We start from the raw sequence: 14,453 nt of genomic DNA on the forward strand, positions 1-14,453 counted from the left end.
GCAGAGGTGAGCACGTAGCGGTCCAGATGTGGGGGATCAAGGCATTTCTTAGCATACACCCTAAGTGAATTAAAATAGACTTTGAAAGTGGTGGTACAGAAAGAAACAATGATGTATAAGCTGGGGTTTCAAGTTGGACTGGTTTTGATCCCCAACCATCAGTTAGCTGTGATGGAAGCAAATAGTGCATGTTAACTAATTGTTGCTGTTGCCTTAAAGCTGTAGGATAAAGGCACTGTGCTAAGGTACACCACCAGCTGGAACAGCCTTCAGGCATGTGGGATGTTGCACCTCACTGTTGGTATTCTTGACAGACGTTTCTGTCTTCACCCTGATCATTGTTGCATTGACTCTTTGCTATGAATATGCTTGGACTGATCAGCTTCTTAAATAATTTGAAATCTTCCCATACCTGAAGTCTTGCAAAAGTCAAGGCTCCTTTTTATAGTCTTTAAAAATGACAAAAGTACACTCTCAGGTCACACTGTCCATCTTTGACTATGTGGAAGATTAAACCTCTGAAAGTTACTTTGATGCTTCCAAGAAATTTTTCTTTTTAGCTTGAGAAGTTAATTTGCTTGTGCCAGGCTTCTATCTCTGACTTTGTAAGCCCAAACAGTCCCAGTAACTAACAGCACAGCTGAATGTTTTCATAAAAACAATGTTGCTGCTTAGAGATGTGATTTACTACTTGTGTCTGTACATATATACAGAGGCAAAAAGTGATGATAACCTCATCTTCAACAAGCTCAAAGTTTTTTAGTCCCCAAGCCAAAGCCAAACGTACTGTGAGCAGAACAACTCGAGTGACTTCAGTTGCAGTATTGCTATTAATGTCAGTGCTCATTTAATTGCTGACAAGCTTGTTTGTAGTGATCAATGCTTGAAATGTAACCTCCCCCCAAAAAAGGATAATTTTGCATCTTTCCTGGTATCTTCACATTGAAAAAAAAGGAGAAACTAGTTAATAGTCAGGATTTTGTAAGTAAATCTGACTTTTTCTTTAAAAATTTTTGATATTGTCTTGTTATCAGGCTCTTAAATGAATTTAACAGTGCTCAGACCATGCCTTTTACAGAATCAGTTGTAAGTGATGATATACTGCAATTATTAGAAATACAAAACAGACCTGCATATTTTCTAACCTATTAAAAAAAAGTATCTTCCAGTTCTTCTATCTGGCAAAAGTTTCTCAGAATTTATGAGTAATGTTCCTCTGTTCTGTTCAAACAAGATTCCAGGTCACAAGCAGACTATTCTGATAAGTTCTAGTAGTTTTTAGATGCTGCATATAGGCCTCCTTTAATCTGTATTCATAATATTTAAAATTTCCAAATCTTACACTTGAATGCTTGTACCAAAACAGTTATTAACCTTTACCAGAAGGAAAACTTTCTATTTGTGTAATATTTATTGATGTTAAACTCACATTATATCAGCACAACAGTCCAAAGTAATGATGATACATTTTTATAAATACAAATAAAAGGTGGCAAAATAATGCTAGTGAAGCTAAACAAAAAAGTAAATTAGCATGTCACAGTTGAGGACAATTTGGCAAAAGATATGACATACTTCTAGAATAAAATCAGATTATTCCCACCTGGCAGACTATGATGTTAATCTAGATTAACCATTCCCATTACTAGTCATATCCTGCACCAGAATAGTACTACCTTGTGTGCTAAAGTTTATTAGTCACTAAAAAAACCCACAAACTTTGTGTACTTACAAAGCAATACACGTATAGCAGTAATGCAATATATGGTGTACACAATTACAAAATTTAAAAAAAACCCAACAAACAACCCCCTAAGTACAGGACTTCTGAATAAATGAACTGAGATAAAAGATTTCAACACTTTTATTATAAATAATGAAAGATACCATATATGTGCTTCATATAAGGAATACAGTGTTTTCCTTTCCTAGCAAAGTATTGTAGCTCGTACCATCAAACACTCATTTTCCTTGTCAGTCCTAGTAATTCTTCCATCCATTCTCCTTCCCTTTCCTTCAACTGAAATTCATTTGGTTCTAATTTAAAACTACCTAGTCAGGTGTGACTTAAGTGGGGCTCTTCTTCCAAGTGTATTTGCCTTGCATTCTGTAAGCAGCCTTCAGGCTTTTCACCTATGGTACACAGACTCTACCGTTCAAAAGAGTTGACGTTTGCCTGCAGTCAGGAGAAGGAAAAAATAAAATCTACTAGAGACATATGAAGAAGAAAAAAAAAAAAAGCAAATTGGATTTTTTTGTCTATCTTCATTTTCTACTTCCTCAGATTTGCAAACCGATCACCTGTGGTGTATACTTGTCACTTAAATCCGTATTGCAGTTTCAACCCATTTTTCACTTACTATACATTTCTAAAATCCTCATACATATTACAGAAGCTTTAAACAAACACTCCATACATACACTCCCTAGTTTTCAGCTCACCTTAGAATTTCAAAATCTTGAATGGGAGGATTACAAGGTTACACACTGCTGTCCAGAAATCCAGAGAATTCCAACCTCTTGTCCGGTCCCTCTCCCACCCTTTGCAGTAACTCACTGCAGTGGTTTATACTATCAGCATTTTTTTCACATCTAGCTACCAAGGTGTAATCTGGAGTTGATTGTTACTATGTGTCAACTCTTCTTTGTTGTCCTGCAGAAGTAAAATTACTTCTGCTCAGACTCCATTGCTATATGTTTGTAAATAAGACTCCTCTGAGATGGCAAAAAGAAAAAACACAAATGAAGGGAAAGTTAGGGTGTTGATGTCCATACTAACAGCACTGAAAGAAAGATTTTTTTTTTCATTGTTGAATAGAAAGCAGTTTGCAGAGATACAGCATTTGCTTATATTTCTTTTCCTTGTCCCTTCCTGTTTTGTTCCTATAATATTGCACATGTTCATCGTAGCTGTCAGAATGTGTAGCCATTTTAGAACTGTTGATAGCCCTAGAAGAAAATGTCTTGCACCGTTAAAATTGTGTAGCATCTACTTACTGCTTATGAAGGTATGTAGTGAAGAATCTTTCTCTCTGATGCATTTTGGCCTCTATGAAAAGGATTATGAAGTAACATAGGTTAAGGAACTGGTGAGTGTGATTTGTTGTGCAATGTGAACATTTCTATTAATAATCTATCTATTCTTCTATTTTGGTATAATGAATAAGGAATATATGGTTACTGTGTTTGTTGTTTATCTTTTGTACATGAAGGTGTCTGCCCTTGCATAAAGTGACATAGGAGTATCATTGGTCAAGGCAATGGCTTTCAGTGTTTCTGCTTTGAAAGAAAATGATGGAAGTGGCAGTTGAATCTACAGATCATCGCTCTCTACCAGGCCAGGCTGCATTGTCAGGTGGACTGGATTTGCCTCCGGCTGGAAAGCTGCTTTGATGTCTAGTCCTTGGTCACAGAGAGCAGCGTATCGGCTGGCTGAGGGCCGCACCTTCTTTGGCTTGGTCTGCTGAGGGGGTTGTTGCCACTGAGCTATAAGTTAAAGAGGAAAGAAAAAGTGTTAGCCTTCCTGAGCTGTGCACCTGAGTTTGCCAGAAGCTCAGTCAACCCTTTGTGAAGGAGATGGTAATTTCTGAGAAGCACAAAACCATTATATCAAAGGTAAATTTGTTTAATTTCTTGGCATTGTTTTGGGTTTTTTTTCCTCAGCATCTAGTTTTGCCCTCAAATGTGGTAAATAAATACAACAGTCTGTGTTACTTCTTAGCATTGTTTTCTACATTTCCTTGTGCCACTGAGAAGGGTGACAGCAAGGAGGTTGTTTCTGTGCACTCCTATTACAGTAACAGGCCTGTTCTAGGATTAGTTGTTGAATATAAAAGGAAATAATCTGGCTGCCGTCACCACCCCTTGTATGCTGAAGAATGGTGAGCCAAATCTCTTATTCACGATTCCCACTTCCAGCACCACCCCAGAAACCATCTTTTATCAGTCTCTCCCCCCTCAATTCTTCCTATGAGATTGGTAAGAGATACTTCTTTAAGAAAACATTCAGTATGTATGGGGCTGCTTTGGAACAAACTGAGTGATTAAGCAGAAAGCCTTAAAAACATCTACTACACTTTTGGTAACTGTCACAGGTGTATTACAGACTAATGTACAAAAGAATACAAAAGGTTAGGGAAGTGCCAGCAAAACAATAGTAATAATGATCCACAAAAATCATATGATCATGCTGTTATCTGTTGTTAATTTGCTATATTTAATGTACTAAGCAAAAACAGAAAGCATGCAAGGTTGTTTTGCTTTAGGTGTCTGAAAGATGGTGAAATATACTTTGACAGAGCATTTGTTGTCTTGAAGTGGATGTTTACTATTGCGGAGAAACTATAAACAAAAGAGAGACCAATGTAAACCATTCTGTGAACAACCCAAAACTTATAGAACTGTTGCTTTTGGGGAGATTAATATGATCATGAAAATTGAAGCCACTTACTATAAACATCCAACCTGGCAGTGCAAGACACAATCCCAGCCTCATTCTTAGCTGAAACAGTGTACCAGCCAGCATCCTCCTTTGTAGCTCCCTGAATAAGCAGGCAAATGTAGCCGTAGTTATCCTGGTGCATGCTAATCAAAAGAAAAGTAGAAAATTACTATTTAAATCACAAACCAGTGTAGGCTATTTTAAAAAGGCATTATAAACCAACCCAATCTTAGTTACAGATTGATTACAGTCTAACTTTAATTAAAATTTTAATTAAAATGGAACTTCCTCTGAAATTAGCAAGTAGAAAATAAAGCCTTGAGTATGCTTGACAATTTGGCAGTTTAATATCCTGTATTGAAAACTAAGAAGAAAAAAACACATGAAGTAACTTTTCTTTCACAATTATGTATTAAGACATCTGAAGTAGCAGGAACACCAGATCTTACCCAGACTTTTTGTGGAAAGGGTAAAGAAACTCAAGGAAGATCTTAAAATATAAAATACTAAATCTTAGTTGCTTAACTGTACAGCAGAATTGTCAATCACAGTGTCTGCTGAAAAGCACAGTGTTCCTTTGGAACCTTGATTTTCACTAGCAAATTTCTGTAGTCTTGATTCAGGAAGAGTAAAACTAGTTCTCCTCTTACTTAGAGTGCAAAGGTAATTGTGTAAGTCAAATGATGGAGAACAAGTAACATTTTATTTCTGGTTCAGCCACCAGGTTGGCTTCAAGTTTGAGTAAATGTCATAAATTATTACAATCACTAGTTAATATTTATGAGATGCCCTTTACACAAAGTGTTCATGTGACCTTTCAGGTTTTTATTTGTTTTACAGTTTAGATCATCATTGAAGTTACACATAGGGAGATTATTCTAAGTCAGTCTAACCTCACTCGGTCAGTGTTGTATGTGAGTGACTCATTCTCTTTCTTCCAAAATATCTGAGGAGATGGCTCCCCTGAGATTCGACACTCCAATCTCACTGGGAATCCCTCAGTCACACCTGTGTTTTGTAGCTTCTCTATAAACACAGGTGCCTTTTGTACTTCCTTAGCTGTGAAAATAAAGATTGCAGTTATGTTGACATTTGTCTATGAAAACATAGCCTTTCTTTCAGCAGTGTACTAAAACAATTATGAAAGACCTAAGTGGCAGGAAACATAAGTGTTATCTTCATTAATCATGAATTTCAGTCCTGGTTCCTCTGAAGAAAACAGTCCCATCATTATTTTAATAGGGGGAAAAGTGAGTGCTATAAAGCTGAATCTTTCCTAAAATAATTGAAATGTAGAGCATGACAACTAAAAAATCTGGCTGCACTATGCTTGGTAAAAAGTGCTCCCCCATATTCCACAAAAGCATGGTCTTTTAACTGAAGAAGAAACTGCTGTACCAGAAGTCTGCAGTGGCATTACTCTGATGTGCTGTGAAACGCACAAGGCATTCCCACTGCCTGCCCAGGGGTAGGCAACGTGGGTCTGCACACATTGTCATTACAGAGAGACATCCAGGGAAATAGTCTGGCTTGTGGCCTCAAGGCCGGCAGTCGCCTTTTCTTAGCTGTACACAGACATTACATGCCAGTCAACTTATGCCACAACATAACATGAATAGCTCACCTATAAATATACTGTACTTCTGTTACTGCCAGGTTTCCTTTTCTTACCCTCCACCCCTCAATGTGTCATTTAACATCATTCCTGTTTCCCTCAATGTGTCATTTAACATCATTCCTGTTTCCTTTCTTCATGCTCTCCTGGCAGTGTTCAGTCTGAAAGCTTATCAGGAAGACGTTACCTGCAACAGTGAGCTCCAGGCTGAATGAATTTTCACCAGCCTGATTGCTGGCAATGCACATGTAGATTCCAGCATCTCTGGAGGTGACCGGTTCTATGATCAGTGAGTGCACCCCATTCTCACGCACCAACATTTTGTGAGAGCTGTCAGGGTGAATTGGTCTGCCATTAAGTTGCCAGCTTAAGTCTGGAGTTGGTAATCCACTAACCTTGAGTGTAAAGAGAACAGGGGGAAATTGTTTTAGCCACATGAAACACTGGAGGAGTCCTGACTTGTTACTTCAGGGAAATTTGGTTTGGTTTGCTACTGCAAGTGTACCAAAAGATTTAAAGATCCAATTCTGTCCTCATTTACACATTGAGTCAGCTGTAGTAATTTACTTACTTTCTGACCAACTCCCTGAATTCCATGATGTCTTATGGGTTCGACTGAAAAAAGATCAGTGTGTAGATAGACTAGAAGCTAAATAACAATACATTGCAAAACAAAAGGCAGGGTGGCACCTTTTGTCTTATTGTTTGCTCTTCAGGTGGAATGAGAAGATACTCCTTTCTAGATTAACTTCTTGTAGGAAAACTTGCAGACAAAAAGATGTTAGCTGACTAACTACTGACCTCTGAAGTTCCATTCCACTGAGGTGTGCCCTAGTGACAGCACTACCTGCACTAGTTAATGCTTGGTCTGTATGGACAAGTCTAGCACTCTTGAAAGCCGTGCCACTTGCTGTGGGGAGCTTGCTTCAGAGCAAACAGCTTCTCCCAAATAGGTCAGCATAAAGTAAACAGAAGTCACCCAAGCCTGAATTATTTCTGCTCAGCAGTCACAAATCAGGTTTATACTGTTTGAAACTTTTAATGGCGGTTCAGCACTCAAGTAGTAAAAGGACTTAAAATGTAGAAATACATTGGCTTTATAGTGTGTGCTGCTTCCCTCCACACCCCAGTGTAGCTGAATTCTATAAATCAGTTTACTGTGAGCTCTAAGATTTGCCTGAAGCACTTTCATTGGAGGGGAGGCTAACTTTTATTGTCCACTTACTCACTCATAAGCAATGACATTAATTACCCTACTAACAAGCAACGAAACTGCCAATAGGCAAAACTGCTTTGAAAAGAAACCAACGTGGTTTTTGAGTCAGCTGATGTTATCAAAAGGCTGCTGCTACCCTTTGCATGACACTTGCCTTGCAGTCCATCCTGCATAGTTTTCCTTCTTGAACAGTCATGTCTCCAGGAGCCTGCAGAAAATGAGGCCGGAAGAATCGTTCCTGAATTGGTTCATTTTCATCACCACTGTCCCTTGATCGAGATCGTGGTCTTAAAATAACATGAAATAAAGGTAATTTTTTTTTTCTCTGCTAAATCAAAAGAACCATAATCAGTTATAAGACTGGTTTGAATTTTAAACCACTTCTTTGACCTATACTGTAATCATCCCATATTTACACACATGCACTGGTAGCATTTGGCCCAGACTAATTATGACACTGCAATTATTGAATTATTTTCTTTTAATTCACATGTTGTGAGAAACTATGACCTATAAAACAATATTGCTACAGAATAATAGCTTGTAATATTAATGAATTTTATGAATGATAGTATTTTTATTTTGTTTAGTCTTTAAATCACTGAAATACAAACAAAACAAGTTGGCAGGTCTTGGCATGTAGCTTCAGTTCCCCACTTCTAGTGTCCTGTGTATTTAATCCCCTCACTGCTACTGATTACACCAGAAAGCACATGGACTGTTCATTAATCATGGTTCCCTTTAGCAAATAACAGCAACTAAAAGCTAACTCATCTCAATTGACAAGAGACCCTTCACATCAGACTTCTCTTGTTCTGCACTAGTGAAGACTCTACAGAAAATTCTGTGTATTGAATTGCTGTGGATATATTTCTTCCTCATTTAACAGGTTTTTTTTGTATGGGATCCTCTCGAATATTTTCAACGCCACCAAACTGTGGAATTGAAACAATGAGAATTTCAATTGCAAGCAGTAGGGAGAATAACTTTGGTTGCTAGTTTTTGGGCCTTTTCTAATAAAGGTACCATAAACAGTTTGATAAATGATAAAAAGGAAAGAAAAATAACTCCTGTACACAGTATCAATCACCTTAAGCTTCCATGATATAATTTAATCCATTTTCAGCATGGCTATTAACAGCACGCCTATTAATTTAATCCATCAAATCTTTTTCTAAGTGGTTCCTCATTTAACTAGATTTTTGTTTCCATTGAAATTAGATTTGTGTGATTTAGTAATCAAAGAATCTTGAAACAAAATTTTATATCCATTTTTGTCCTTGCCTGATCAGCTCCAGTGGGTTCCATTCTGGAGCCAGCTGCTGCCTACAGTAACATCCTGTGTAAAGAAGAGGAGCTACTCAAATATCCTCCAAAGACCACTTTTATCAATGACACATTACAGTGAAGTTCTCTTCTTTGAATCCCACGTTCGGTTAACTTTTGCCAGTGTTTCTGTTTTGGCTGCTGTTCACAGTGTCCATTTTCTACTGCCCAAGGTAATTTCTCCAGGTTAAAATAATTCACAACAAAAAAGAGCCTAAAACCCTCAATGGTTACATTTGGAAAACAAGATGCTGTACTACTTCATGGAACATAAACACTCCAGCTGCACGCTCTGCTCCACTGAGGCTGCAGTTAATTAGAATTGCTTGAATTTGATTTATTTTGCCCTGCTCTGTTGTTGCCCTTTTCTCTGATATTGCTGTGTTTGACTTGGCCAGGCATCACCTGTGCTATGGTATTCTCTCTTATTAATAGTTCCATGTTGACTTTTTAATGATCATCACAGTTTTCTGACACCTATAACTAAAGGCAAATGGGGGGCTGGGGGGGCTTGTGTAGATATCCAGTCCATACTGCTTAAGAATGTAGGACTGGATACTGAAATGGGAAACACAGACTGACATCCTTGCATACACTAAGAGCTCATGTAACTCTTCAGGTGCCTAAATCCATGTCTGAAGCACATCATGGTTTTTGCCACTTGAACATGTCTAAAGCTCCTTCAGTAGATCCAACATTGCAGGTCATAAGCAACTCTGAGCTTTAGTTGGTGAACTTCTGATCAGTTTTGGAGACATACGTCTCATGCAGGTAGATGGCATGGAAGATGGAGAACAATTAGGAAAAAGTGTACTGATATTGTTTGGTAATGAGTTCTGAAGACCAAGTAGAAATGAAGGTATCTAGTCAAGTGAGTGCTGCACAGTGCAAGCAACTGGAGCAAAATCTGCCTCCACATTATTGAAAAGCACCCTGTTGATAAGATGCCAACAAAGTACAAGTAACTGGTGCTTCATAAGGTTTTGTGAAGCTGAGCCAAACAGGTGAACCGGTACCACAGGAGTGTGAAAGCCACCATCTCATTGCTGCAGCTGCAGGAAAAGGCAGCACTGGTCAAAACTGGGAGTGTATGTGGAGGGAATTTACGCTAAATAAAATGGAAAACAAAGAAGTTAAGAATTTGTGACCACAGATGTTACATTTCTTTTTACCTCTTTGTAAGTTTACCCTAAAATCACAGATTCTTTTTTAAGCCTTTGTCTTGAGAGGTGAAACTAGGGTCATTTCAATTCTAAAACATTTTGTGGTTTTAAACAAATAATGAAATGAGTAGAGCCAAGTAACTTCAGATGTCTAGGAATGACAAATTGCAAAAGACTGGAATAACTGCAAAAGACTGGATACATTGTGGGCTCTTTGGAGTTGCAATGCAGACATCACACCTCAGAGATTAGTTTCAGCAGAACTGACATCATGTACTAAATGTGTCCAGGGGAGACTCCATGGGTTGATACGGTGCAATGCACTGGGAATTTCAGTGAGCAAGAAGATGAAGAAGACTTTATGACTAACCATATGGTAATGATCACTAATTTGGAATAAAGGATATTAAGTTCAAATTAATCCCCTAATTGAGAGCAGGGTGATAGGAATTTTAGTTTTTAAATCTTCTTTAAATCTCATGCATTTTAAGATTTATTTGGGACTCTGGCTGCCATGCTTAGGTGACACAATGTTTGTTGAGCACCTTGTCATCTAAGGGATTGAGTCCAAGCTTTTTACACATCAGAAAATTCAAAAGTGGCCACCCACATCAAGTGATGCTAAGAAAGTGATGTTTGTCAGCTAAGCAAATTTCACAAAAATACATTAAGAGTGAAATAAAACCCCAGAGTTCTGCCAGAACAAATTCTGTAAGAGATTAAATATACTTCAGGAAAAAGCCTGTCAACATGTAACAAGTCATGAAGTTCATCAAACTAATAAATACACTTGTAATAAAAGAAGCAAACAAACGGTTTTGTTACTCTCAAGCAGAAATGTTTATAGAAATAATACTGTAGTGCCATAGGAATATTACTTATCAAAAGTCAATGGTGATAGACATGATAAATACCACAGTATACAGGGGAACAGTAATTTGGGATATAACATTAGAGAAGCCAATGGCAGGAGTCTGTCTTCTGGTTTTATGTGCTCTCATTTCATTAGTCTTGGGTGAACCCTCCAGTGGGAGTAATGAGAACTGTCACTAAACAGAGATTCTGTGCTGAATGCTTACAGAAACCACTCTTCCAGAGTGAAGATAATGGGATAAGCCTTTCACAGAGTAATTTTACAGGAAATAAGAATCCCCAATAATTGCCCTAATTTTAATTAAACTGCTCTACAGAAATTCCTTATTTATAATTCATTAGTCACTGGACACCCAACCCAAAGCAATAGTGGCTGCTTGAGTGCCTGTCTCCATTAGAAAATAAAATACCAGCCAGAAGCAGCCTTGGACTTTGAATGCATTTGGAGAAATTGAAAAGAGCCTCCTCCATTCTTACCTGAGGGTTCTGTCCATCACAGAAAGAGACACATTTTGTCATTCAGGAAGCTGCAGGAGTGGCAGCTGCTTGATGCTTTCACCCCTACCTACCTTCCCATCATCTTTGCTTTTAAAGGTCTTTCTCCTTTGTCATCCCATGTGCACTGACTTAGCTGAAACCTGATTCTTCACGGCAGCTTTTCCCTTCAGAGGTTAATGTGGACTTTCCATTTTTACCCATTATCTGAAGGTGCTAAGTGCATTAGTGACTGGACAGATGGTACCAGGTGGTCCCAGCCTTTTCTGTGCAGTTCATGCAGTGCAGCCTGGCAGGATATTCCCCTCCAGAGGCACTCTGAGCTTTGGGCATAACACAAACGGTGACACACTGCAGAGGGAGTTGGTGGCCACCTCAGAGAAATGCTGGGAAAGGCTTTCAGGGTTGCAGTTTGTTCCATGCAGGAATAAGACTGACAACATCTTTTAACCAAACAGCCTCATTGCCTAATACTTTATAGCTACCAGAGGGGGGAAGAGAGTCTGTTTTACATGCAGCAGTTCTACATTACATACTAGTACCAGCACTGTTACAGAAGTCTTTCCTGGTTGTACACTGACTGTGTAATTACATGTACTCTGTATATTAGTTGGGCAATATTGAGATTCTGTGGCTGTTGGAACCATTAAGCAAAGCACATGCCTCATTACAGCAGAATCCAGAAACCAGAGCCCTCAGATTCCCTTGAAAACAGTTCTGGTAACTCAAATAATTTTTTTTGTATCATCTAAAGCTGTCTAAGCTGCACTAAACAGCCTCATAAATGCTTTGAGGAAAAAAAAATATATTTGAAGGGAAAATTCCCTTCTAAGGTCCAAAAACATAATCCATAGCTTTGCATGGGAATAATTGTAAACTCACCAAAGATAAGTTTAATACTTTATTTCTGACTCATAATTCCTTATAAGAACCTGAACTGAAATATTAAATACTGAAATACTAAAATATTTCTAATGTGCATCTGATAAACCTCTTTGGCATGCAGTTATTAAATGAACACTTACTAGAAGCTGCAGAAGGTGGAGGTTCCTGATAGAATCCTAATCACGTGAAATATTTTTAAAAAGCCGAAGTGACTAAGTTGCCTTCTCAACAGCTGATAGTGTAATTTGAGATACAGAGAAACCAGTGAACACCACAGAGAAAGGAGGAGGAGATAGGGAAATGTAAAGATATTTAAAAGTCATGTCATTTCAGAGGTTGCTTATACTTCTGAGTGTGCAAGTTCTGCGGCAATTTTCAGACAGCAGAGGTCACATTTCTTCCTGAATGCCATGCTTTTAACTTATCTGCTTATCTCACATTCTCTACCTTACCACAGTTATTTTGCAAAATCCATATTATTAAAAGAAAAAATGAAAAGCATCAAATACCTTCTTATGTGAGGTTGACCTGAAGGTGACCACGGACTGCGGCCTCTTTGATTTACAGCTTGAACCATCAGCCTGCCCGTGCAACTTACTCTGCCCTGTTAGGATGATAGAGAGAAGAAACATTAAAAGACTTAAAATATGTAATAATAAATGTTCAACTTGATCTGTTCTTTTTTTGGCCTACCCGTTTTATCAGCTTCCAATCTAACACAGAACACACTGGAATGACTGTGACTGTAATATTCTTTTTTTTTTTTTTTAAAAGACTCTTACTATGCTGGCAATCAAGTTCTTATTGACTGTTATGTGGGCAGGAGGTTTCTCTGCGTGTGGCAAGTGGGCAGAATGACAAGTTCAAGGCCCCGAAGATGGCCCATGGTGAGTGTTGGCAGTTAACAACAGTTGCTGCCTCCAAAGTGGATTGATCTACTTGATCTGGTGGGCCCACAAGTCAAAAACCCCCTCATTAATGTGAAAGCCAAAAGAATTTGACAGGTACTTAACAGGTCCTCTCTGCAGAGTGAATCTGGTTTGAGGAATTGCACTGAAAGGCACAGCTGTGCTGATGGACATTGGTGATAATTCAGGTTATTTTCAATGAAATAAATGAAACATGGCTCTGGTGTCTTTTGTTAGGAACGAAAAAAAAAAAACCAAAAAAAAAAAACCAAAACAAAACAAAAAAACCCCACCCCACAACTGACCCTCTCCTGGCTAGAGTAACCCCCCACACCCCAGCCAATCTGAGTAGGGAGAGCTGCCCTGAAGGAAAGTTGCCTGGCAACTTTTCCCTACCTAATTGAAATGTGAAAAGAAGCTGTCCACACCTAGATAGCCCTATTGTCCTTTGTAACTACCTCATTTAGCAAGAGTAACCTCGGCTACGACCAGGACAAATGCATATGCATTTGTATATGCAGATAGGGCAGGGCCGCCCCTGTGGATCCTGGGAGGTTTTTTTGGGGAAACTGCACCCCGGGACAGGAAGCTGGATTCGTCAGAAGAGAATTGGATAGTGCCCTGGCCGAGCGGGGAGTGGGTGCACCTCCTGGCCTGGTTTGAAGATTGGCCATGACCTGTGAGGAGCCTGAATGGAATGGGAACTGGCCAGCTGAGATGACTGAGACAGAGAATGGGAAACTCTTGAAACTTTTCCCTGAAGAGAGCTGACTGCCACTGCTCTGCCTTCTGGTGGTTGACCAGAGAGAACTGCCAGGTGTTTCTATGGGAATAAGGACTCAGCATCCACTGGGACAGCACCTGCTCCTTCAGATGGCTGCAGCAGCGTGGAAAACTCCGATCAGACTCTGTAATCCTGCTGATGACTTTAATAATGAGCTGATCACTTTAATAAAGAGCTGAATATTAATAAAGGCATATGCCCTGTTCTTTTCATCTTTGGTCCTCTGTTTTCTTTTACTTTGTGTTTTAGAAGATAGGTTCTCCACCACAAGCACTAGTCCTAACAGATTTGGGATGGGACTGCCCTGTAAGGGGTAAAAGCATCTGGTGGTCCTAATAAATAAGTGCTCTGCCCCCTGGGCTGGTAGCAGTAAGGGAACATCCACATCAGCTTTGCAGTGTATTTCAGCTCTAAGCTGTGAGCTCCACACTCAAGTCTGTCAGCATAAAAGACAAATATTTTTATCACAGTACTTGTGGGGTTGCAAATAGCAGTTCTTTAAGAACTGTCCAAAGTCCATCAAAAAACTATTTCACCAGGCTCACAAGCAGCCTTCGAATAGCAACAAGTTTTGTGTACACTTAGAAATGAAGTCTGTGTCCCACTTCGATTCCCAAGACCCATTTAGTTGGCAAGTAAAATCCCTGCATTAAAATAAGCCATTGTGCAAGACCCACAGCAATTCCTTACATAAAAGCTTTATTTCCCCCCTTATGTTACAAGACCATTAAAGACATCTGGAACAAA

General features: G+C 38.9%; 2 protein-coding genes across 2 annotated transcripts in view; both read right to left on the reverse strand.

Annotated features, from left to right (window-relative positions):
- Nucleotides 1-1,392: 1,392 nt before the first annotated feature.
- LOC134564953 (palladin-like) lies at nucleotides 1,393-6,508 on the reverse strand. Its single transcript, XM_063424266.1, has 4 exons — nucleotides 6,244-6,508; nucleotides 5,335-5,500; nucleotides 4,451-4,584; nucleotides 1,393-3,486 (listed from the first exon to the last, which is right to left on the reverse strand). The coding sequence occupies exons 1-4, from the start codon at nucleotides 6,491-6,493 to the stop codon at nucleotides 3,314-3,316; spliced, it is 723 nt and encodes a 240-aa protein (XP_063280336.1). The 5' UTR covers nucleotides 6,494-6,508; the 3' UTR covers nucleotides 1,393-3,313.
- Nucleotides 6,509-6,754: 246 nt separating this feature from the next.
- Nucleotides 6,755-14,453, reverse strand: part of LOC134564952 (palladin-like) — a 285,708-nt gene continuing 278,009 nt past the window's right edge. Inside the window, exons 17-18 of the mRNA XM_063424265.1 lie at nucleotides 12,524-12,618; nucleotides 6,755-7,559 (exon numbers count right to left, since the gene is read on the reverse strand). Of these exons, the coding sequence (XP_063280335.1) occupies nucleotides 7,391-7,559; nucleotides 12,524-12,618 (264 nt within the window). The 3' untranslated portion in view covers nucleotides 6,755-7,390. The remainder of the gene's footprint in view (nucleotides 7,560-12,523; nucleotides 12,619-14,453) is intronic.

This window comes from Prinia subflava (genome assembly GCF_021018805.1).
Source record: "Prinia subflava isolate CZ2003 ecotype Zambia chromosome W unlocalized genomic scaffold, Cam_Psub_1.2 scaffold_2cwr_NEW, whole genome shotgun sequence".
In the NCBI taxonomy this organism is placed as follows: domain Eukaryota; kingdom Metazoa; phylum Chordata; class Aves; order Passeriformes; family Cisticolidae; genus Prinia; species Prinia subflava.